This window comes from Helianthus annuus, chromosome 7 (genome assembly GCF_002127325.2).
Source record: "Helianthus annuus cultivar XRQ/B chromosome 7, HanXRQr2.0-SUNRISE, whole genome shotgun sequence".
Taxonomy (NCBI): domain Eukaryota; kingdom Viridiplantae; phylum Streptophyta; class Magnoliopsida; order Asterales; family Asteraceae; genus Helianthus; species Helianthus annuus.
The window spans coordinates 149,334,422-149,360,732 of NC_035439.2; the positions used below are offsets into that span (position 1 = coordinate 149,334,422).

Here is a 26,311-nt window from a genome sequence, read left to right on the forward strand (position 1 = left end):
TGAGCTGGCTAGTCAGGATTCGATGTTCATTTTTGACCGTTAGCCATAGCCGTTAGGCATGGTGGTTTAATGGTAAAAATCAATTTTTTCAAAAAAAAGCTTACAAATTTTTACCTATAAGTACCCCCCCCCCCCCCCCACCTTCAAATTTTTACAAAATTCTTCAACCAATCTCATACCAAACTTTCAATTTTTTTCAACCAAACAACAAAACTGAAAAATGGTGCATTGGACAGAGGAGGATGAGGAGGAGATTGCGCTTGTCACTTCAACCAATTACATGTTTTTGAAATATATAATGTTGTGTAACATAATGTTATTACTTATTAAAGAGTGTAGTAAAAGTGTTTTTTCCTAGTTAGTTTTAAGAGAAAATTACGAAAATGGTCAGGAAAATGGTTGACTTACCAAAATGGCCAACTCATGCGTCTTTGGAACGAGGCATCACGGATCCAAATGCACGGGATGCGTCTGAGATGAAGATGGGATGCGTCTGATATGAAGATGGGATGTGTCTGAAAGATGGGATGCGTCTTTGGATCAAAACCCAATAAAAAATGGACGCGTGGCCACGTGATGCATCCTTGGAGCGAGGCATCATGCACGGGATGCGTCGGGATAGTTTCCGGCGATGTTTTACGGTGAGTTGCAGGGTTCCGCCATTTTTTCCGGCGAGTTGCACGTTTCAGCCATTTTTTCCGGCGAGTTGCAGGTTTCCGCCATTTTTTCCAGCAAGTGCAAATTTAATCTTGAATGTCTGCTTTTTGTAGACAAAGTTGTTGCCGGAGCCTGTAGCCGGTGACCCTTCACATAGAGTCGAATATGATGAGTTTTTTGATCGAGAACTGCTGCCGGGAATACGAACACTGATATTGCCGGAGCCTGTAGCCGGTGACCCTTCACATATGTTGTCTAATAGTGTTTAACCAAAAGACCCTTCAATAGTGCAAATTTAATCTTGAAACTACTGTTCCACCTACTTTTCTTTTTTAATTATCTTTTTGCAGACAAAGGCTGCAAGCCTCAATTATTAAAATACCACTTGTCCATTTTCTATTGGGTTTCAGTGACATTCTAAAAAAAGACGCATCAAATACTTGAGGAGTCTGTATACGGACGCTTCAGCTGGCTATTTTCGTAATTGGTGTGAGTCAATGGTTATTTTCATAAATAGCTCTAGTTTTTTTTTCTTTTGAACGGCAAATTTGGATCACCGACGGACAATTGGAGTATCATCGTGTCACTAGCGGAACCACCTGATCATATCTATCTCCACTAGGCATAATGCCTACACATCAATTTAGGAGGAACCCTAATAAATATGGGAGAAACCCCTCTTATGGGAATCGAATCCAAGACCTATTAGTCCGAAGTGTTAGTTGCGAGTTGTAAGTTGTAATCAAACTAGGTTAAAAACCCATCTATTTACATGAATTGAATATATAAAATGTTAAATAGTTACTAATAAGAATTTAAAAATTATAAAACAATATTTTAAGATAAAAAATACGGTTAACTAAAAACAATATTTTTAATTAATTTTTGTAAATTAAGAAATACAAATACAAATGAAAGAAAAACTAGTATTAAGCATCTCTGCGTTGCGGCGGGGGCGAATACTAATGCCACACTACTGCTAGCAACCACCGACACTAAGTTGCGGCGTGTTAATGCGAAAAAATTAAACCAAAACATAATACATAGAATAAAATAACTAAGTTGATCTAGGACACGCGCGTACGATGAACCCGCGTCTATTTTTTCTTGTTTGATAGGTTCATCGTAATCAATACATAATATATATCATTAGCACTATACAAACCATAATGCATACATTACAACAACCATTGCATCAATATGTTGCAAATTATTTGATTAAGATATAACAAATTAAGCACAATGTACAACTATTAATGCATACAAATGTTACAAAATAATATTATACTAGTATTAAGCACCCTCCGTGTTGCGGCGGGGGCGAGCACTAATTCCATACTACTGCCAGCGACCACCGACACTGAAGTTACGGCGTGTTAATGCGAAGAAATTAAACCGAAACGTAAACCATAATAAAATAACTAAGTTGATCTAGGACTCGCGCGTTGCGATGAACCCGCGTCTATTTTTTCCCGTTTGACAGGTTCATCGTAATCTATATATAATATATATCATTACCACTATACAAAACATAATGCATACATTACAACAACCATTGCATCAATATGTTGCAAATTATATTTATATAAGATTTTGGCTAAATTAATTAGATTATTATAAATAATAATAATTTACAAATAAAACAACACAACTTTGAATGGATCTAACCTATTGAACATGGTAAGATAATGGTTGTAAATTGTGATTAGGGTCCAACCACTTAAGCACAATTTACAACCATACAAGCATACAAAACAAATTGAATTTGGTAAGGTAATGAAACCATTATTTGATTAAGGTACAACCACTTAAGCACAATTTACAACCAAACAATATAAATGTACAATAACACCTTGCAAGACAAACCCTTAATGCACAACTTACAATTTACTAATGCAAATATGAATGTACAATAACACCTTGCAAGATAAACCCTTAATGCACAACTTACAATTTACTAATGCATATATAAATGTACAATAACACCTTACAAGACAAACCTTTAATGCACAACTTACAACTTACTAATGCACTCACTTGTTGTAAATTAATAGTATATAAATATAAATAAATATTTAGAATTAGGTTTAGTGGAGTCACCAAAAACAAGACATCTTATTTGTTTTATGTTTTTTTTTTTTTTTTTTTTTGAACAGCCTTATTTGTTTTATATTACTGTACTTTTTATTAATATTAATGGGTTTGATTAATGAGTTGAGAAGGAGATGAGAGAATCCAGTTAGTGGCCTGCGTTTGCGCTCGCTCAGCTCTCTCTCACTGCCGCTATCTTATCCTACCCTGTGATACTTCTTCTTAACAATACATACCCACTTCTCCTCAAACTCTTTCTCTCCCTCCCTCATCAATGGCTTTATGGAGTCCACGATTGCAAAGATTTCTATTCACCAACACCAACCTTAGTAAGATCGACTTCAAGAAGACCAACACTAATTTCATTACCAGAAACCGCCGGCGTTGCTCAGCGATTGCTATTGACGCTCCTTCTTCTTATGGTCTCGCTTCTGGGATCAGATGGGGTTCCGCCAAATTACAGGGTGCTCGTGAGGAGATGGAAGACGATGCTGTAATAGTCGCTAATAACAACATCGACGACCTTCAAGGTTTCTATTTTGCTGCTGTTTTTGATGGCCACGCGGGTTTCTCTTCTGTCAACTTTCTCAGGGAGGAGCTGTACAAGGAGTGTGTGAAGGCTCTACAAGGGGGCCAATTGTTGGATAATAAAGACTTTATTGAAATTAAAAATGCCCTGCAAGAAGCTTTTCACAACGCTGATGCCAAACTTTTAAACTGGTAACCAGCCAGCCACTTACACTGACAATTTGTATCATTGATTGTCAAAGTAGTAGTATTATGTATTTTCAGTATGATTTCATTTCTGTATGAAGGTTTAGATGCATGCTGTTTCATTTTGTAAAGGCTTGAGACGACCAGTGAGGAGGAGGATGATGATGATGAATCTGGTGCAACAGCTACTGCTATCTTCATAGGAAATGATATGCTATATATCTCACATGTTGGTGACTCATGTGCCGTAAGTTTTCATATCATAATATGCTAATCCTTTGTTTTGTTGCTTCTTTCTCTCTCTCTCTGTTTAAAAGAATTACTACAATACAATTTCTGGCAGGTTCTTTCACAATCTGGAAACGCAGAGGAGCTCACTAATTCTCACAGACCCTATGGAAGAAACAAGGTTTCTCTTCAAGAAATCAAACGCATTCGAGAAGCAGGTGGATGGGTGTGTTATTCTCTTTTCATTTCCTTCTTTATTTCTTCACTTTCTCACTAATGGTATTTTACTCAAATTACCATAGCCTTGTTTTATGAACCTCACATGGTCTTTTTTTATTCTATGAACTCTAAAAGGCAGGCAAGCAGTAATATTGGTGTGAGTTTCTTTAATATAGCATTTGCCTGTCTGAAACTTGGCACATGCTGTTTTTCGGATTCTATTCTTGAAATCCTTTTGTGGCATGAAACATTTCTCTAACTGGATTGTGCTCGTGATCGTGATGAAGATCAAGATATCTTTTCATTTGTCACCTAATGAGCCATGTGGTTTTGTCGACATGGTACAAAACTGATTTGCACAACTTATCGTTTTGTGTATATGGTCTTTGTAGATTTCGGATGGAAGAATTTGTGGAGACATCTCTGTATCACGTGCCTTTGGTGACATACGGTTTAAGACCAAGAAGAATGAGTAATCTCTCTTATTATTCTTTAATAATTACTTGATAATCATATATACCAGTGCATTTACGCCCTTTAACTATTAAAAGGATGCTGAAAAAGGGAGTTGAAGAAGGAAGATGGTCCGAAAAGTTTGCATCCCGGTAATCTCTCATGCAACTTTCTTCTGGACTTTGTTAATATTTTAATCTTAGCATTGAGGAAGTTTAAACCAACAATCTAATAAGTGGTCATTTCGTTGATGCAACTTTTAGAGTTGAGAAGATTACTCTTAATTAAATTGATTACCATCTGCCTTTTTCAATTGCTTAACTGATACAGAATGAAGTTTTTTGAAGACTTGGTTATTGCTACTCCTGATATTTATCAAGTTGCATTGGGGCCTGATGCGGAGTTTGTATTATTAGCAACTGATGGCTTATGGGATTACATTAAGAGGTGGTTCAATCTCACTTGTTTTTCCTCTTTTTGTTTTTATCCTTGTCGTCGTCTAATGATGTGCTGAAAATGGGTTAAATAAAACTAACTAAAATACCCTAATTCTAGACTCTCTAAGCTTTAAATTTATAAACTAAGACTCGACCTAAACCCTAAACACACAATCGGCAAGTGAACCGTTCGAATGTAGTAAAGCTAAAGTAAGTCCGAGTATCGAACCCACAGGACTCTACTGACTACGCTAAGACTCTATCTAGACTCGGACTGACACGACATACTAAATTGTTTATTAATTTGGGGGGGTTTCTAAAAATCCTAAATAAAATAATAAAATAATAATAGCAAGCAAAACACGAACACAAGCAAAGGGTCTGATCAGTGAGAATGAAGACTACCTAGGCTAGACGCAGGCTAAACTCGGAATGGATTCCTAAATGATAATGATGTGGTGTGAAACCGGGATCTTGAAGTTCTCACCTCTAGGGAAATCTAAGGACCCCTAATCCCTCTCAAGAGCACACTAAGATTCCATAGAGGTTGTTAAATTACCGGTTTTCTAGATTTCTTGTCCGTCCTCTAGTTTCTTGAAAGTGCTTATGTAAGACGCTCTACTTTGCCGCGCGAACGTCTAAAGCAACTATGGGTTAAATCTTGGCTTGATAGACAATGGGCAATTAATTCCTTTTAACTACTCCTAGACCTACCAATATCCTCGAGCCTTTCCGCGACGAGTCTAGCAGCACACTTGATTTTAATTAATTACCGAATATTATTCCTAAGGTTACTAGTGCACTTTTTCACCCTAAAGAATTAATGACCTATTATGTGATATAGACACTCACCTAAGTCAAAAACCCTAATTCAACTCTATTACGTGATAAAGACCGTCACCAAGAATTGAATGGAACAATTAAACGATTAACTAAGAAATCACAAGCATACAAACGCACCAAGACAAACTAACATAGTGTTTACAATGCAAGAAAAATCACAACCACATCAATAATCATATAAAAATCCAATCTTCATTATGCCATAGTCATCGCCTAGGTAGTTTATGAGTTTTAGCCGGAAAACATAATCAGAAACAAAGTCAAAATCAAGGTATCAACTGAATTCATCGTTAACAAAGTCTAAACAAACAAAGAATGCAAGAAATAGGTGTATAAAACCCGAATCTTCACTCCCGAATGCTCAAGAATGCTTTCCCGATGATTCCCAGCTTCCGGTATGCTTCCAACACGATCACAGCCTTCAATCAGCAGCCAAAACAGCCCCAAAGATGCCCTAGTTCGTCAATAATCGGCTGCTGATGCGAACATGTGTTTTTATAACCGAAAACCCTAACTTGCCATGCAATCCTCGCAAGTCTGCCGACAGAACAACTTTAGGCGGCCCGCGTGGAATATTAACTTGATCTTATGCGGGTCGCCTAAGCTTTAAACACTCGAATTGTTTTACAAGACACTCGCGGCCCGCCTCAAGTTTATGTCTAAGTTTAAGCGGGGCGCGAGAGAATGCAATAACCCTGATTCTTCATTAAGTCAAGGCGGCCCGCTTGGGAATGCTCGTTTAGTCAACGCGGGTCGCCTGGAAGCTCCAGAATTGCCAATTTTCTTCGTTTCAGCTCCCGACTTCCTCGGTTTCCGTGCCAGCCTTTCGCCATTCCAGATTCTGCTCGTTTTCACTCCTTTTGGCTGTAAAGACCTGGAAACACAACTTAGATCAATAGTATGTACATTCTAAACTAAAACGACACTAAAACTAACTAACTAACGACTAAAACCGACGCGAATACCGATGTATTTTGCAATACATCAAATATCCCCACACTTATCTTTTTTTTTCGTCCTCGAAAAAGAATAATGCAAACGGAATCATAGTCAAGATAGTCGATCGGGACAAAAGCTTAGATTATTTTATTAAATCGATACTCGTGTTAGCCGCGATTGCAAGTATAATGATCCTCTTAAACCCAACCCGGTTTCAAGCCCTTATCATGCAATTTAGGTTCAAGTTCGGTCAATCCACCTAGGGTCTCACGCTACGAATTGCAAGTCCACCTACTCCCCCCTCAAGCTTATAGGACAAAAGGAACCACCACTGGGTTATTTCCTAACCGCCTTATACCAAGATCAAGAGAGTTTAAAATCAAATCTATTTTTCCATATTTTTTTTTTTTTTCTTTTACGAGCGTAGACGTTGCTTTCCCTAATCCTAGAGGTATTCCGGCTGTAGAGTCGCTATCCCCAACCACAGATTACATAGGCCTCGGTACTTTTTATTTATTTTGCAAGGTCGATTTCACACATTCTAGCGGTATTCCGGCTGTAGAGTCGCTATCCCCAACCACAGATTACATAGAATGGCTACTTTCATTTAGTTTCTAGCTCGCTTATTTATTTATTATTTTTTTTTTCTTTTTCAACGAGATAATGACCAAAAACTCTAACGATCTTAGCTTATAACGGCATCCCTTATACTATTATTGGCGGTTTCAATTTCCCCACTTTCCCTAGATGAGAACCCACTAGTAGACCGACAATTAGGTATAATTAATATCAAAGGAACCCGAAACCGAATCAAGCCTACCCGCGCATCCCAAACTAGACACAAGCACGAATATTTTATCTCATATTATTATTATTCGAACCCGATCAAAAACCCGACTTTTCTATCATTTTCCGTTTTTATTTTGCAAACTTCTTATTTCAAAAGACATTTTTCTGTTTTTTAATTTTTTTTTTTTTTTTTTTTCAAATTATGACTCACTAACTACAAGTTCCCATCCCCACACTTGAATGTTGCATTGTCCCTAATGCAAAGATGGAAACCGGACTCCTAAAAACCCAAAACAAAAATATAATAAAATAAAATACAAGTATACAAGTGGAACGACTTAGCTGAATCATATGTGAGACTGTCAATATGCCAGTCGATACCACACATGCCCTCCAATCCATAACGCGCTCAGCAAACTGTACTAACTCGGACACGCGAACGGAAGCGGCAAAACAACCTAACACATCAAACATACCAAACCCAAAATAATATATACAATCAAGCATCAACCAACAAGTATCATCCAACCCAAAAACCCAACCAACCAAATATATCGTATTATACAAACCGACTATCGAGGATTAAAACAGCATAAAAATAAAACAAAAGATATAACCGCTGCTATCACTGCTGCTCATCCTCATGCATCTCCACTATCCTGCTCCTCCTCTCCACCAGCGGGACCCCCCTGCTGTGGCTGCAGTGCTGGTGGTAGCTGTAACTGAAAGTGGTCATACAGACCCTGAAAACCCAGCTGCATCTCATGTCTCACCTGCTCGACCCGATCATACAAACCCTCTAACGTAAGCGGCTCCGACCGCGGCTGCCTGAATGGATACTCCCTAGCTGGGAGCTGATGTCGCTGAAGTGGCACCTGGTACCGCTCCGGAATCGTAGTGGTCGCTGCCTCCTCGGCAGTCGGATCCGGAGACGGTGGTGCTGGCAAAACCTCTGTCCACGCTAGCGGCTCAATGAATGTGACAATCCCGGCTAGCTGTAGACTCCTCAACTCCACAAGAGATGGAGCGGGGCCCGCAGTCATCCTATCAGCTGGAAACCTAGCAAACACTCCTAAATTGGCGGCCAACAAAGTGATATACGGCCCACCATACAACCTGGCCGTACTACCCCCCTTCTTCGGCCTCGCCAAAGACCACGCCAGAATACTAGCTAAGTTGGCCGGCCGCCTCTCAACCATGCACATCAAGCAGAACAAACTATGCTGGTTCACCTTATCTCCCTCGTGCTTTCCTATCAGCGTAGAACATAGAATCTTATGCACGAACCTATAAACTGGATCCCTAATGTCCGACGCCACCAAATTGCTAGAAAACGGTGAAATAGCAATGGTGTGCCAGAAACGTGCTAAATCCTCCTTCACAACACACGCCTCTGCTGGGTCCCTCATCACCTGCCTCAGTAAACTCCTAAACTCAGCTGACCCAACCTCCTCAGCTGAATACAAACCTGTCGCCTCTGCAAACTGAATCAGGCTCATATTGTAAACCTGTTTACCTAATGCAAACGACACTACATCTGACTGATCAAACCCCCCTGGGTGCCTATAAATAAACGTGGAGTGAAACTCCATAGTCAGCTCTAAATACTGTGGCCACTCACACTCCACTGCCCACCTAAACTTATCACCCAGCAACTCCTGAACTCTCTCAACCTGCCCTAACCTCCTAAGCAACTCCCAGTCAACCCGCTTACTTTCTAACAACCTCACATTCTTCAGCGCCTCAAATTTCATAAACTCGTACGATCCTACCTCAAACCGCAACAACGGACTCTGAACCAACCTATCACTCTGTCCATGTGGGGTCCCAGCATCCCTATACCTAATCTCCCGAAGCACTGGAGTACCCGGCTGCTCCGATGCAGCCGTCTGCGAACGAGTAGTGCGCCTCTTGCGCTTGGTGCCTGACGACGTTCCTTCACCTGACATCCTGTTCACAACGAATCAAACAAACACGCAAAACAGGTGAACCGTTAGTAATCACAAACTATTTTTGTTCTTTTTGAATTTTTTTGATTTTTTTTTTTTTTTTTTATATATATATAATAAAATAATATTATAATAGTGTACAATCGGACGACGGCCGTATAGCATTTCGTTCGCGGCCGTCGTTCGATACAAGTGCATATCACACAACAACTCGAAACTAGGCCAACCTCACCCGAATGGAGATTGAGTACGGGCGACGCGGCCTAAAATCGAACGGTGCAATAGTACGCGCACGACATGACTTAACAAGACACAACTACGACTCGAAACACACTCATGGACCCTAAACGACGCGAAACTAGACACTACGACACTTAAGACTCATTTTACAAAAATTTACAACATATACCCCCTCCCGGCACCTTGCTCGCCCCCGAGCAATCCGAAGTGCCGAGAAATCAAGACTAACCTCGAAGCGTGGAAGCAATGGAGGCCATTCGCGCAAAATAGGTGAAAACGGTACTTTTTTTATGATATGGCGCGAAAAACCTCCCCACACTTATCTTAAAACAACTGTCCTCGTTAACTAATATGGCCACAAAATTCCGCGGACAAAACTACCCCCTTTTATTACCCAACGTCACATCCCGTTCGCACGCCTCTCAAAACAAGCAATCATCAAATAAACCAACCCGGGCCCTTCCGCACCCTCGCATTAATTAAAAAGCAAATCAGTATATGGCATGGCTACTTGACAATCCCGAAAACGTCGAACGATGGTCGATACCCAACAAAGTACTATAGTGCAACTGCAATAGACTGACCCGACGCATAAAAACAATCTACTGACCTAACTTTAAAACTCACTGACCTGACTCAGAAAAAAAAAAAAAAAAAAACTAAACTGAACTCGACTCCAAACATCGGACTTACTACGGACCCGACTCAAAACACTGACTCGACACATAAGAGTAATACAGAAATCATACCTTTTGGCCGAACCGAGTGAACAAAAGTATGCTAGGGGGAGTCAACAGGATGGGTTGTGTGCGGTGGACAGTTGACGGCGGTCGGTGCAACAGGTGGTGGCTGAACGGTGGTTATGGTGGTGATGGGGTGTAGGAGGTGACAATCGGTGGTGTAGTTGGTGAGGGTGGTGGAAAACGGTGGTAGAAATGGCGGTAGTGGGTGGTTGAGACGGGTGGCAGGTGGATGGATGGATGGTGGTAGTGATGGTTTCAGAAGGTGGGCAAGATGGTGGTGACCGGAGGTAGAAGTGGGTGGTGGTAAGCGGTGGTTGATGGCGGAATACTGTGGTGGAGAGGGTGGTTGTGGGGGGTTTGATTCGCCGGAGAAGGGTGTCAAATGGGTTAGGGTTTCAAATGGTACCGTTTTGGGGGTTTTGAAGGGGAACCGACTGAGATGATGTACGCGACCCGCATGAAGTGTGAAACCAATATGAGGCGGGTCGCTTCATCTTTATTATTTTTTTAAATCTTTTAACAACCAGGCGACCCGCGTGAAAGATAATGGAAAGTAAAGGCGGGTCGCGAGTGTTTGTTGATTGCTGAAAACGTTTGTAAGTCCAGGCGACCCGTGTGAACTAGGGAATAACCCTACGCGGGCCGCTTGGACAGTGCAGAACTGCAGTTTTGTTAACAGTAACAGCATGTTTCAACTACAAATCATTTTCTTTAATTCCCATTTTACCCCCTGCGTTAATTTCCGAGTTTTTAGCGTTAAACGTACCTGCATCACTGTTGGTTGATCGATGTCGGCTCCGATAAAGGCGATGAATCCTGCAAAAATACTCAAAACACACACACGACGCAAAGACACACAAAACGCACAAAAACTAAACTAAAGACACGACACGGACAACGACGCAATATACAAACTCTACACTTGAGTTTTCACTCAAGAACCTACGTGGCGGTGCTAGGCGGGTCCGAAAGAGGAACGGTTTCCTCTTCGGTGGTATCGATGGGGCCTCCTATGTAATGCTTCAACCTATGCCCATTTACCTTCCACACATGCGAACTCTCCTCATCAAACAACTCAATGGTACCATACGGGAAAACCTCCTTTACGACGTACGGCCCGGACCACCTCGACTTCAACTTCCCGGCGATCAATTTCAACCTCGAGTTGAATAATAGCACCCGATCGCCCACTTTAAACTCCTTCAACTTCCGCAACTTCCTATCATGCAACGCTTTCGACTTCTCCTTGATACTCCAAGAGCGATCATATGCGGCGTCACGAAGCGCCTCTAACTCATGGAGTTGGAAAAACCGTCTCCTAGCGGCCTCGGTCAAATCTAAATTCACCGTTTTGAGCGCCCAAAGAGCCCGATGCTCTAACTCGACCGGTAAGTGGCACGCTTTCCCGTAGACGACCATAAACGGTGTCGTCCCTAATGGCGTCTTGTAGGCGGTTCGGAAAGCCCACAACGCATCGTCCAACTTGTCGGACCAATCTTGCCTACTCTTCCCTACCGTCTTCTCTAAAATTCGCTTCACTCCCCGATTTGCATTCTCCACTTGACCTCTCTAAGCACCTCAATCAACCTCGACTTCTCCTCCTCTGTCAACTTCGACGAAATGATGACAGGCATATCCGGCTTCTCTCCTAAGAACGCGTACTCGAGATGGGATGGAAGAACCTTAAGTTCTAAGGGCGGTGGAATCTCTACCGGAGTACTCTCATCACTAATCGCGTCTAGCCCTAATGGCTCAGCACTAACCTCATCGCTCTCATCTAAACACTCCTCCTCTACCTCGTCTACCTCATCCTTAGAATGCTCGTCAACACCTCCCTCACCTACCAGATCGGCTCCACTAATGTAGTCGAAGCACGTGTCGACACAAGACATGAATGAATTAAGAAAATAGACAGAATGACACGGCCCACTAACATCATCTCCACAACTAGGATGCTGCATCGCTCTATCGATCTCAAATGTGACAACCTCGTCACCCGCACGAAGAGAAATCTTACCGTCAAAGACGTCAATGATCGCCTTTGCGGTTCGAAGGAATGGACGGCCAAGAATAATAGGAACTCTCTCATCGGCCTCCATATCAAGCACAACGAAGTCTACTGGGAACACAAACCTATCGACCTTCACCAACAAATTCTCTACTACCCCTCGAGGATACTTGACTGATCGGTCAGCCAAGGACAAAGACATGCGCGTGGGGGTAAGCTCTCCTAGACCAAGACGCTCATACAACGAGAATGGCATCAGATTGATGCTGGCTCCTAAATCGGCTAAGGCGTGAGAAGGGGTAGCGGCTCCCCCGAAGAAACATGGAATCGTGAATGTGCCAGGGTCGGTCAACTTCTCTGGTAGCTTATTCAAGACTACCGCGGAACAACCCCCTGTCAGTGGAATATTCGAAAGCTCACCGATTCTCTCCTTACGCTTCAAAAGATCCTTAAGAAATTTCGCGTATTTAGGCATAGACTGAAGCGCCTCGATGAACGGAAGATTTATCTTCAACTGAGTAAACATCTCAAGGAATTTCCCGTATTCCTGAGCATATTTCTGCTGCCTGGCACGGGCGGGAAATGGAAGGCGGGAATGATCAATCACGGGTGCCGGCCGACCTCTCGTCGGCTGTCTCTCCACTCTCTGCTCTACTGGCGACTCCTCGGCGTGTGCTGTACTTGCTGGGGCTAGCCTCGTGTGCACCTTGCCTGGAGCCTCCATCTCAATCTCCTCATCAACCTCTTCCTCTACCTCTTCGACCTCTCTCTCTCTAGCTACCTCTCCTACACTCCTCCCACTACGGGTCGTAATCGCCTTCGCTGACTGATTCGCTGGATTCGGGAAAGTGTTTCCCGAAAACTGACCCGGTGGGTGCTCCTGTAACTGCTGAGCAATTCCGCCTACTATCCTCTGAAGGTCGAGGAGGGCGGCCTGCTGATTTTTGAACTGAAGGTCATTATTCTTATTGATTTGCTCCTGATTTTTCATGAATGCATCGCTACGCGTCATCATCTGAGCAAACATCTCCTCTAACCGACTCGTGCTAACCTCAGGGGCTTTCGCACCACCCTGACTCTCCTGAGGCGGTCCCCTATTCGAAAACTGACCACTAGACCCCGACCCACTGAACTGCCCTGAACTAGACTGCGTGTAAATACCGGGCCCTCTACTCTGATACTGACCAGAAAACCCAGGAGGGTTTCCAGACGAACGATACCCACTCGAATTACCACTACCTCGCCAGTTGGAACTAGAATTATTGAACGGATTCGTGGGACCCCTAGGCTGACCAGCTATATACTCTACTTGCTCAAGAGTGAGCGTGGGGCAATCTATGGTGTCGTGACCTCCTCGACAAACTTCACACCTATCGACTTTCTTCTTTATCTCACTCAACTCCTGCCTCATCTCCTGCCTAATCTCCTCTTTCGCTCTCTCGACTGCAGCAGCTACCGATGAATCCAAGCTAACTTGGTTTACCCCTCGACCGGCCGAGGTGGTACGCACAGGAATGGAAGTCCTGCTGGTAGTGCTGTAGTCCATATCGGAGTGGGCAAAACTCTCAAACAAATCGTTGCACTCTGCAACTGTCTTCTTCCCCATGAGCTGACCTCCTGCTGAGGTGTCGAAACGAGCCCTAATCTCTGGAGTAAGTCCATTGTAGAACTTCTCCACTAACGCCCAATCAGATAGACCATGCTGAGAACAACGGGTGATCAGGGTCTGAAAACGCTCCCAAGCCAGATGATACGGCTCATCTGGCTCCATACGAAATGAGTGGATCTGGTCACGAAGGCGAGATGCCTTGGCTGGCGGAAAATATTTGGCTAAGAATGCATCGCGAAGGCCTGCCCAAGTACGGAAAGTGCCAGCAGGCTGGGAATCGAACCAGACGGCTGCGCGTCCAGCGAGTGAGAACGGAAAAACCTGAAGATACCTAGCGTCAAGATTGACACCCTCAATGGAGAAGGTGCTGCAGAGACGAGTGATGCGATTGATATGAGCGGGGGCATCCTCGTCGTCACGACCATGGAACTGGCAGGAATTGGTGATGGCGGTCATAATGTAGGATGGTATCTGCCAAGACCGATCGTTCGGGATCTCAGGAAGGGTGATGGGGGAATTACCACCGGCGAAGCCGGTGGTAGCCTGGTCGTAAACTGTCCTACGGGCCATGTGAGCTACGGGTGGTGGACTAGGTGGGCGGGTGGGTGGTGGGGAATTGTGGGGTGAAGATTTTGGTGTAAGATCGAAAAATGGGGTGGACTGAGAAAATGAAGTAGAGCTAGAAGCACGTACCTCAGACGTAGATGACGAGAAGGAAGACCTGAGTGCAAGCGGCAACGGCGGCGGTCCCTGCGAGCGCGTATGGGGCATCCACTGCAAAAACCGAAAACAAACAAGTAAGAAGACTCTACTAAACGACTCGACTAACTATAAAAAGACACTAAAAATACTTAGACACCTACGACTCAAACAAAGAAACAAAATAGCACGTAATATGTCAAGTAAGTCCAAACAAAGTAATCAGCGCAATCGCCAAGAGTCCCCGGCAACGGCGCCAAAAACTTGATGTGCTGAAAATGGGTTAAATAAAACTAACTAAAATACCCTAATTCTAGACTCTCTAAGCTTTAAATTTATAAACTAAGACTCGACCTAAACCCTAAACACACAATCGGCAAGTGAACCGTTCGAATGTAGTAAAGCTAAAGTAAGTCCGAGTATCGAACCCACAGGACTCTACTGACTACGCTAAGACTCTATCTAGACTCGGACTGACACGACATACTAAATTGTTTATTAATTTGGGGGGGTTTCTAAAAATCCTAAATAAAATAATAAAATAATAATAGCAAGCAAAACACGAACACAAGCAAAGGGTCTGATCAGTGAGAATGAAGACTACCTAGGCTAGACGCAGGCTAAACTCGGAATGGATTCCTAAATGATAATGATGTGGTGTGAAACCGGGATCTTGAAGTTCTCACCTCTAGGGAAATCTAAGGACCCCTAATCCCTCTCAAGAGCACACTAAGATTCCATAGAGGTTGTTAAATTACCGGTTTTCTAGATTTCTTGTCCGTCCTCTAGTTTCTTGAAAGTGCTTATGTAAGACGCTCTACTTTGCCGCGCGAACGTCTAAAGCAACTATGGGTTAAATCTTGGCTTGATAGACAATGGGCAATTAATTCCTTTTAACTACTCCTAGACCTACCAATATCCTCGAGCCTTTCCGCGACGAGTCTAGCAGCACACTTGATTTTAATTAATTACCGAATATTATTCCTAAGGTTACTAGTGCACTTTTTCACCCTAAAGAATTAATGACCTATTATGTGATATAGACACTCACCTAAGTCAAAAACCCTAATTCAACTCTATTACGTGATAAAGACCGTCACCAAGAATTGAATGGAACAATTAAACGATTAACTAAGAAATCACAAGCATACAAACGCACCAAGACAAACTAACATAGTGTTTACAATGCAAGAAAAATCACAACCACATCAATAATCATATAAAAATCCAATCTTCATTATGCCATAGTCATCGCCTAGGTAGTTTATGAGTTTTAGCCGGAAAACATAATCAGAAACAAAGTCAAAATCAAGGTATCAACTGAATTCATCGTTAACAAAGTCTAAACAAACAAAGAATGCAAGAAATAGGTGTATAAAACCCGAATCTTCACTCCCGAATGCTCAAGAATGCTTTCCCGATGATTCCCAGCTTCCGGTATGCTTCCAACACGATCACAGCCTTCAATCAGCAGCCAAAACAGCCCCAAAGATGCCCTAGTTCGTCAATAATCGGCTGCTGATGCGAACATGTGTTTTTATAACCGAAAACCCTAACTTGCCATGCAATCCTCGCAAGTCTGCCGACAGAACAACTTTAGGCGGCCCGCGTGGAATATTAACTTGATCTTATGCGGGTCGCCTAAGCTTTAAACACTCGAATTGTTTTACAAGACACTCGCGGCCCGCCTCAAGTTTATGTCTAAGTTTAAGCGGGGCGCGAGAGAATGCAATAACCCTGATTCTTCATTAAGTCAAGGCGGCCCGCTTGGGAATGCTCGTTTAGTCAACGCGGGTCGCCTGGAAGCTCCAGAATTGCCAATTTTCTTCGTTTCAGCTCCCGACTTCCTCGGTTTCCGTGCCAGCCTTTCGCCATTCCAGATTCTGCTCGTTTTCACTCCTTTTGGCTGTAAAGACCTGGAAACACAACTTAGATCAATAGTATGTACATTCTAAACTAAAACGACACTAAAACTAACTAACTAACGACTAAAACCGACGCGAATACCGATGTATTTTGCAATACATCATCTAACTTTGTAGCCAAAAAAAAAATATTACTTTCAGCTCGGATGCAGTCAGCTTTATCAGAAACCAACTTCGGGAACATGGAGATGTTCAGGTAAGTTGTAGCCATTGACCGATTTACCTTGGAGTATCAGTTTTTATATGCTGTTAATGTATTCTTGCTACAGGTTGCATCTGAAGCGCTAGCTCAAATGGCCTTGGTAATTAATGAATTGCATAGATAAGTTTACCCTTTTGACTTTATTTATTGCCTATGTATAGTTAGTTCTTCTCACTTTGTTCTATTTCAGAACCAGTATTCTCAAGATAATGTAACCATTGTGATCGCCGATTTGGGGTATGCATTTTGCAAATTGTATGAGATTAACTAGTGACCTTTTGTTCTAAATTTTTGTTTGTGGTATTGATAGGCGGACGGATTGGAGGAATTTACCTATACAAGAACAAAATATTGCGTATGAACTGATCCAGGCTTTTGCAACGATTGGTATTGTGTCACTTGGGATATGGATGTCATCTAATGCTTCGTTTTGAAACCTAATTTAACATTGCAACCTCTGTATATAATCAACATATATTTTCCCTTGTGTTGATATATCAATGTTTACTTTTATGTGTGCTTGCATTAAACGAATGATATCTTATTTTACAAGTATTTCAGATAACTTTATTTAAATATCATGCATAATAGTAATATATTAACAACCCAAAGTTTATCTATAACCACATTAGTCTAGTACGACGGTTCCCTGGTTGACGACCCTTCCTTGGATCATGCTTGGGATTGGATCCTGGATCATTGTAGACCAGATCAAGCCTTCTTGACTCTGTATAGGTTTGGTGATGCAAATTGCTATAGAAAACAGACAATAGCATGTATATAATTAGAAAATGAAGAATATAATTAATACCTGAATGTGTGCAAAGGAGTAATAGAAAGGAAAGTAGAACAAGGTTGTTTGTGTAAAAGTGCATAGCCATGAAGAAAGTTTTGATGAAAGAGCGAGGTTACTTATACTGGATGGATAGGATTTCTATTAATATCCAGTGTGACCTTACCCTCTCTTATCATCCAGACATATTTTTATGCTCTACTATTTTTGTTTGTTTGGTTTAAACTATGATCTTTTAATTATTTTTCAAACCAAAGTTAACAATCTTACAGTTATATTGTTTTATTTACGTTTAGTATATGATAAAATAAATAAATAATAATGGTTTGAGTAACTAAAACTTTTGGAGATAAATGAATGATAGCTTTGTCACTAGAACAAAATTTCTTATTATTTTTTCAGCATATCCTCCAAAAAAAAGTGGTCTTTCTAAATAAACTAACTTTTAACATCCATTTATATACTATAAAATTACTTGTTTACCACTAAGAAAGATATAAAACAAATTACTTGTCACTAGAACAAAAAAGTGGTTGTTTTTTTCTTTTGGTTGTGTTTTAGTTTACAGTCTTGGGGTATGCCCCAAGTCTGAACTAGTGTGGGGTTTTCCACGCTACTTGTTTTTATATGTAGAATCATCGGAGTAACCCTTTACCAAAAAAAAACAAATTTACCATCTAGTGTGACCTCTTCATTTTCATACTATTAATAATTATCCAGTTTTATGGACATAAAGGTATTGTACGTTATGTTTGGTGAATTTTTCAAAAAAAAAAAAAAAGTTTGGTTATACATGGGACATTATCTCTATGTAAATTAAGAGAAGATAAATAGTGACTTTTCGTCCTTTAATTTATTTCGCCATTTAGTGTAAACTTTCATTTGCAAACCATTTAGTTTGATCATTATATTCTTTTTCTTTTACTTTAACCAAATTACTTTTCTAATCTTAAATAGTTTTTTAGCGAACACGTTAATACCGTTTAAGACATATTTTTTAACTTTTCTTTTTCTTTGCTATAACGAGTGTGGCGAAGTTTTTTTTAGTTTAGTTTTTTTAATGAACGCGCCGATACTCTTTTGAACATAACGAGTGCACCAAAACTGACCGAGTTTCTATCGTTTTCTTTTTTCGTTTACCTTTGTTATTTACTATATTGTTTTACCTTTTCTTATTATTTTTATGTTCAAAGCCGAGTTACGACACAAATTGCATAACACATTTAGATATCATTTTATTTAATTTTACGAATTTATGTATCGGTTGTCATGATGTGCTATACGTTCTGAATTCCAACTGCGTCCCTGCGCAACATGCGGGTAACTACGGCCCTAGTTATAGTTTATTATTAGGGAAAATAGCCAAAATGGCCTTGACCCGGTCAACTTTTCCAATATAGCCAATCCAGACGTCTCCACAAGACGTCTCCACACACCCGTAACGTCTTAAGACGTTTCATAACTTCCCAATCTGGCACCTTTACAAGCTATATAATTGGGCCCCATTGTACATGCATGATGAGGTAGGTGAACCATTGATGACATCTGCTTTTATCACATCACTCACTCACTACCTTTAGATCCAAATGGGGATCTCATGTCACCACAACACGTGTCATGGTTACTAGTAACATTTGTATGTATGGGGGTATGTTTGGACAACCTACATAGTGGAGGGGGGTTTTGGAACTATTGCCTCACTCACATCACATGGGTGCACAAGAGGTGTACTAATTTGGATGCACGTGATCTGACAAAAAGTAACCACAAAGGCAAATTCTTTTCCCAATGCTTTAATTTGCAACCAGCTCTTTATGAAGCTCTCTCCCCAACTATTCCTCTTTCTTCTTCACCGAGCACCACCACCACCTTCACCAAGCACCACCACCACCACCCTCACCAAGCACCACCACCCTCCACCGAGCACCTCAACCCTCCACCACCACCGTAAACCACCACGGCACGGTCACATACCAACCAACCACCACCATCACCTACCAACAATCGTCACTCTCCGCCCACCACAACCACCACCCACCACAAAACCGGTACTAACCTGATGAAGAAACAATGTGGTGGTGACGTTAGTCGCCGTAGAAGAAGAGGTGTCGTCGGAAAGGAGTTGCAGGTTAACGGAGGTGGTGGAGGGGTTGGACGACGAAGGTGATGGTGGCCGGAGGACTCGTCGGAGAAGATGAAGGAATTACAGTTGTGTCAGAAAGTGTCGGAAAATGAATGTGAAAGCTAGTTGTAGGTTCCGGTGAATGAACGTGGGTAACGTCTCAAGCCACCTTCAGACGTCTCGGCTAAGACGTTACGGTGAATGCTTAAGACGCTACGGTGAATGCTTAAGAGATGTCACTAGGTTGTCGGAAACGTGGAGCCATTTAATTGGTGAATGCTTAAGACGTTACGGGTGTGTGGAGACGTCTTGTGGAGACGTCTGAATTGGCTATATTGGAAAAGTTGACCGGGTCAAGGCCATTTTGGCTATTTTCCCTTATTATTATCTTTATTTCTATCATTATTTATTTTCTAATTTCTTTGTTTTTTATTATTTATTTAAATTTTGTAATACCACATTGATTTATCATCATGAAATTTTATACACGGCGTCATCATATGCGTGTGTAGTTCAATGTTTTTAAATCTTTTTTCTCATTTGATAGGTTCGTCGCGACTCCGTAAGACCAAAATCGATTTAGTTTATTCTTTTCTTTGATTTACGTTTCGGTCTAATTTCTTCGCATTAACATGTTGCAATGGGCGTGTGGTGTTCAACGATTTTACGCTCGGTGTTACCTTTTCCATTTTTATATATTATGTTTTACGAGTTTTTCCGATGTTGGTGATCGCCGATAGTGGTATAGTATCGGCGCAACCTGATCCGGTTTTACGTCGCAAGGGGCTTACCACTATTTTTTTTAACTACAAACATTTTCAATATTGTTTCGCTGACAGTGGTATAGTGGTTCACGCTTTTTTTTTGCGCTTCTCGTCTAGGCCCCTAGCCCAACAAATCGCCCTGAGTGCGCCTCGCGCCTTTATTTATTATTTTTTTTTTGAACGGCAAGGAACGACGTGCCAACCACCATGACACCGGACGTTATGGCCAAGGTCGAGTACTCGATCGCCGCCAGCCCCTTGACTCTCCCCAGATGCGTGGAAACCCGACCTCCACCCGCCCGAAGGCACGATAGTGGATAATCGGTAAAATCTCGTCTCTCATCCAAGTCGAACCGGCGACACCTGTATTCGCTGAATCAAACCTACGTCACAAGGAACACCAATTTTTTTCAAACTACTCCACCACTGCCTCATTCGCGCCTTTAATAACTATGGATTAAAGCCAAGCAAGCAAGCAACAAGTAAAGTTGTTTGATTAAAGTAACCTCAAGTTCCAAGTAAAAAAGATGATAATTGAACATGTTTCCCGTCAAAGAAATGAGCATGAGAATGCCGTATGGAAGGTAAAATTGATTGATTGAGGGGAATCCTATCCTATCCTATCCTATGATTAGGTCTTTTGAAATTGAATGAGGGGAAAATTCTAGGACCGCGATGGTGTTGACATTTGTTCTGATGGCTGAATTTGGGGAAGTTGGCAGGCAGGGGTAGTGAAGGAAAGAGGAAAAGCCTGCCTGCCTGCCAGACTGCTATTTCTCTATACAATTCTCGATTGTTTGTGTTTCTGAAACTTGTGTGCTGCTATTTATTAATTATTATTATTATTATATGTGAAACTACAATTTAGATGATAGGAGTAAGTCCCCGAATCACCGGTTCAAATAAAACGGTCAAATAAAAGATAGATCTACGGTTCGTTTTGGATACAGATACACCACCAAAACCAACAGTAGGGCTGCGAATCACTCCCGAAGATACAGAAATCACCACTCCGGTTATAAATTCGGGTCTAAGAACACCACTCAATATGCCACAATTGAGCTAGCATAGACACAATCAATTTAACTCAAAATCCATTGAGATAAACCAACCAAAGAGAAAAATCTCATACTCAAAACACACTGTCCTCCTCTTTTACATTCATTGATCCTAATTAATATAAAACAAAAATACGGTTACCTAAAGAAATTAACTACCTACCCACTATGTGCCCATGCACTTAATTCTAAAATTAAATAAAAAGAAAATACATAAAATAAATGAAACATGGGAACTTGCATGATAAACTGATCGTGGGTGACTGCATGATTTTTGGAGCAAGTTGACCCAGGTTGGCGACCCACCCATTGTACATTGACGGGTTCGTGACTCGACATACATCATTAGATGTCTAAATTTCAGCCATTGTGAAACAAAACCCTGACCACTCAGTTGATTTTATTAATAGTTAGATACGTAACAAAATTGGGTTGGACTGGTGATGAAAAACCAACTGAAGAAACAACGAAAACAAAAAGATATTAACGATATGAATTTGTAAAACAGAGCTCATGAATAAAATGAGAGTTTATTATGTACATTAATTAAGCTTAAGGAATTCCTGAAAAGACAGACGTACAAAAACGCCTTGGAAGACCTGTTTCATGCCAAGAAAAGCGAGTAATATATCAAACAGCTTGCTCTTGCTCTCGGCTTTTACCTTACCCCATGTAATGTAATGTAATGTAATGCAATGCAATGCAATCAAGAAGCAAAAAAATGCAAATTGAGAGAAAATGGCCTTCGATCCTGAGCCCCACTTCCAGGTTGTGCATACAAAAATCAATCATTCAAAACCACCATGATTGAGGACCACTTTTAACCACTACCTTTAAACGAGAGTCCTGCAATCAGATACGCAGCATCTTCAACCGGCCCACTCACTCCGGTTAACTTAAAGCGTTACTGGCAACCCATAGTTGAGGAACGATCTGATATGTCCATCCCACCCTGCGGTTACAATAACCAGACCCCACAAATGACATCCAGCCGACCTCCGCCAACATGATTTGAAAAAATTGTATTGGGATTTACACAATGGAGAATTGGAGGCTGGAAGCTTTTCTTCAGGCCAGGTGGCGGACCCCTTTTGATTAATGGACTCTGGACCAAGAGAGAAGTAACCGGGTGAAAATGAACCATCTTGCAAGTTCCAACCATTTTCTTTCAGACCACACCATGGTAACACAACTGATGCATCACTCGAGAAAGACTCAAAGGACCTAACTGTCTTTTCCTGGTCTTCCTTTTCATTATTACACTTCCATATATATATGTTTGAGTCTTCACATGCTGACACTATGTGTTTCCCATCTGACGTGAACGATGCACATACCTGGTTCCCACCGTTTCTTTGGCCTAGTATACACATTATTATTAGAGTTAATTGCTCGGATGGTCCCTGTGGTTTCAAGTTTTTTCACGTTTAGTCCCCACCTTTTGAAAATAGCATGTATGCTCCCTATGGTTTGTCATTTTGTTACTCGGATAGTCCCTGAGTAGATGTTAGTTAATTTGAAAATAGCAGGTATGCTCCCTATGGTTTGTCATTTTGTTACTCGGATAGTCCTCAGAGTAAATGTTGGGGGACTATCCGAGTAACAAAATGACAAACCATAGGGAGCATACATGCTATTTTCAAAAGGTGGGGACTAAACGTGAAAAAACTTGAAACCACAGGGACCATCCGAGCAATTAACTCTTATTATTATTTAATCATTATATACATACATACATACATAAACAGTTGAGATTTGAAAATAAAGTCATACCCTTGTATTTGCCTATCACGTTGATCCCATGAAGAATTCTGACATGGGAATCCGCACATGTGACCATTACTTTGCTTGCATCTTGTGGACAGAACTACACAAAACATTTATAAATGTACCCGAAATTTTAACAAGATGGAAACCACTAATTATGATCATGATATTCAATAAAGCTATGAATTACCAACCTGAAAGCCAATTATCCTCTTGCAAGCCCACTTCTTTTTACTATTTAAGCAAACAGAAGCTTCCAGTTGAAACTGATTATCTATTCAAGTAAAAGACACAAGAGTTAAGACGAGTGGATCCTCAGGCCCCCTCAAGATTTACATATATTAGTGGATGGATGCAATGACTTCTAATTGTATACGCTACTAGCACCGAGCCAAATATCACCCACTCGATGTGAAAAGGACATTTCATCCAACTAAACCCTATTCATGATAATTATTCGAAATACAAGCCACAAGTATTTCAAACAATGATGGTAGATGATTTGACCACTAGAAACAGCGCCTATTGATATCGTCCACAAAAATTTTATCAGTCTTACTAAAGGGTGTTTTAGACAAACTATGTGCTCGATAAAGTATACCTGACAAACTGAAAAACCGGCAGCAGCCTGTCACCGATCCAATAATTCCACCCTAGTTAAGAAGACGTTTTCAATAATCTATGTAGTATTTTGACTAAATCAACAAGAAAAATGGCAAACCTTTCCATCAGGATTGTAAGTGACAGCAGTGATTATTTCTCGTATGTCTGTCCAATCAACAACCTGGGAAGACCCAATAGACCATATACGAACCTTCCCATCAATTGACCCACTTATGAAATAAGTATCATCCACAGGGTTGAACTGAACACATGTCACTGCATGCAGTTTTTCAATCACATACGATATGTTTTCCTCAGAATAAATCATGATTTAGGGGTGTTAGGATCAAAATGACTATCTGTTTCTAGTGTTTTTCACCTAGCTACTTCCTACAATTATTATAGGTCTAATAATCAATTGCACCAAATCTGATTATGAGTATACTTATTTAAAAATCCTTACTTTAACTATCAAGTTGATAGTTACAATCTCCTACATGTCGCAATATGGATTATTCATTTAAAACACCCCTTATTTGAATAAGTATCCTGAAAACTGAGCGTACCATAGTTGCTGTGTGGAAAGACTTTAATGCATTGATCGCTCCCAACTCTCCACAAACAAACCGTTTGATCAACCGATGATGACAGCAGAAGCTAAAATGATAACAGTATGAGAACATGTGTAACTTTATAATAATTCATAAAATGAGTAGTGTTCAACTTACTCACATTGTGACTGGACCATGAGAGATCCAAGACCTCACCTTTGTGTCCATGGAACTCATGAACAGGCTTCTCCAGTATCCGAAACACCTTTGGAGGAACAATCACACAAGCCGAATCCGATGTTTTTCTTAGTGTTTTCAGCATACTCAACTTGTGTTTTTCAGCCACCAAAGGCGAAATTTCAGAAAGAGGATTAACCGTAAAGTATATGCAAGAAGGATCCATATCTGGAATGTCAGTATCATTGGATCTATCATCTTCCACAACTCGCCAAATCCTGACAACCCCATCTTCTCCAGAAGTAGCAAGATATCGGGCGTCTTGACTAAATTTCATGGTCAAAATGGAACCTTGATGAGCTTGGATATCTTGTCCAATGAAAACAGCAGAGAGTTCCTTGAGCTGTTTCTTATATTGGCGGACCTTGACCCGTTGAACCCTGGTTCTAGCAGCGTCCCTAAAATCATCATGAAATCTTGTTCGTTGAGGGTCGACAAGACATGCCATAGAGCGTAATCGAGTCAAGCATTGAGTTTTGAGTTTGTTGAGGAGGGTTGTAGGCATAGTGCCAGCAACCTTGATTTGTCTGTGTACAAGTTTCTGAAGCAGTGGAGAAGATGAATCTTCAATCTGTTTACATCCCTGTTGATTACAAATGAAATTGTCCCTTGATGCAGCAGCATCATCAGAATTAAGAGAGGAGATTTCATCTTCATCATCTCTCAAGACAGCATCACTACTGGATGATTCTATAATCCTCTGATCATCTGATTGGTTTTCATGATGATGATGTTGTAAGGTTAAATTCATCATGAATTTAAGAAAGTGTTTCTTTCGATGTTTAACGCTTGTGGGAGTGGTAAGCCAAAGATGGTAATGGAAAGCGTTATAGAGGGAATCATGGTGAGATAAAGCATCAAAAAAAGGATAATCTTGTTGTTGGTCTGGGTTAGAGGCAAGCATGGTTACTTCAATTCAATTCAGCCCATAAGGAAGGAGGAGTTATGCAATCAATGTGCCTGCCTGCCTTATTGGAACAACAACAGCATACCTACCTAATCAATCAATAACAGAACAGATCAATTAATTAGTCCATAAAAATAGATGTATTTCAATCCTCCACATACTGCGTTGAGAATCATGAATCATAAAATAAAAATTGCAACTTACTAGATAGATGTTGAAAATAAGGAAGGAGGAGCATAAAAGAAAGAAAGAATCCAAGAGGTTGAATTTGGGGGAGAAGAAGAAGAAGATGTTGGTGAAGGAATGGAATGGACCGAGAAACGAGAAGTGTAGGCTGTCGTCATGTCAATGGCCCCCTCTCTCTCTGTAAAAACTTAAAACACATCTCTTTCTCTACTTCTTTTTCGGTTTCCATAAATCTTCTTTTTTTTTAAAAGCAGATTCAGTTTCTCTATTTTTTTTTTTTATCTTTTCAAATAAGATACATCCATTTTTATCAACACACTTCTAAGAATCCAAGTATCCAAAAATAAAGCCATATGTTTACGGAATATATTCATAGAAAATTATATCTTAGGCTGCGTTTCTTCACAAAATCTCTTTCAAATCAAAAGAATTTGAACAATAATCAACTACTACAACCTATAAAAACTAAATTCAAATTTTTGGTTTACTTCTTTCGCAATTTAAATAAGATGATAAATTCTTTTGCATGAAAAGATTTGACTGAATTATTCCATTTAGAGTTACATTCACAACTACTC

The 26,311-nt window shown here is 40.9% G+C and overlaps 2 protein-coding genes across 5 annotated transcripts; one reads left to right on the forward strand and one right to left on the reverse strand.

The window, feature by feature from the left end:
* The first annotated feature begins 2,853 nt into the window (after window positions 1-2,853).
* Window positions 2,854-17,260, forward strand: LOC110869229 (protein phosphatase 2C 57). Of its 2 annotated transcripts, XM_022118517.2 has the most exons (10): window positions 2,854-3,468; window positions 3,595-3,709; window positions 3,806-3,916; window positions 4,302-4,381; window positions 4,461-4,514; window positions 4,693-4,809; window positions 16,685-16,739; window positions 16,813-16,845; window positions 16,936-16,982; window positions 17,056-17,260. In XM_022118517.2, exons 1-10 carry the CDS (start codon window positions 3,023-3,025, stop codon window positions 17,177-17,179), a joined length of 1,182 nt encoding a protein of 393 aa, XP_021974209.1. In that variant the 5' UTR covers window positions 2,854-3,022; the 3' UTR covers window positions 17,180-17,260. The 2 variants fall into 2 exon arrangements, with proteins under 2 accessions (XP_021974209.1, XP_035831352.1); XM_035975459.1 differs by lacking the exons at window positions 16,685-16,739; window positions 16,813-16,845; window positions 16,936-16,982; window positions 17,056-17,260 and adding an exon at window positions 16,648-16,675 and having other exon boundaries at window positions 4,693-4,860.
* Window positions 17,261-21,951: 4,691 nt separating this feature from the next.
* Window positions 21,952-25,992, reverse strand: LOC110869228 (WD repeat-containing protein 44). Of its 3 annotated transcripts, none has more exons than XM_022118514.2 (8): window positions 25,752-25,992; window positions 24,585-25,636; window positions 24,419-24,509; window positions 23,971-24,128; window positions 23,851-23,902; window positions 23,444-23,523; window positions 23,256-23,349; window positions 21,952-22,842 (listed from the first exon to the last, which is right to left on the reverse strand). In XM_022118514.2, the coding sequence occupies exons 2-8, from the start codon at window positions 25,542-25,544 to the stop codon at window positions 22,379-22,381; spliced, it is 1,899 nt and encodes a 632-aa protein (XP_021974206.1). In that variant the 5' UTR covers window positions 25,545-25,636; window positions 25,752-25,992; the 3' UTR covers window positions 21,952-22,378. The 3 variants fall into 3 exon arrangements, with proteins under 3 accessions (XP_021974206.1, XP_021974207.1, XP_035831353.1); XM_035975460.1 differs by having other exon boundaries at window positions 21,979-22,846; window positions 25,752-25,987; XM_022118515.2 differs by lacking the exons at window positions 23,851-23,902; window positions 23,971-24,128 and having other exon boundaries at window positions 25,752-25,942.
* Window positions 25,993-26,311: the final 319 nt, after the last annotated feature.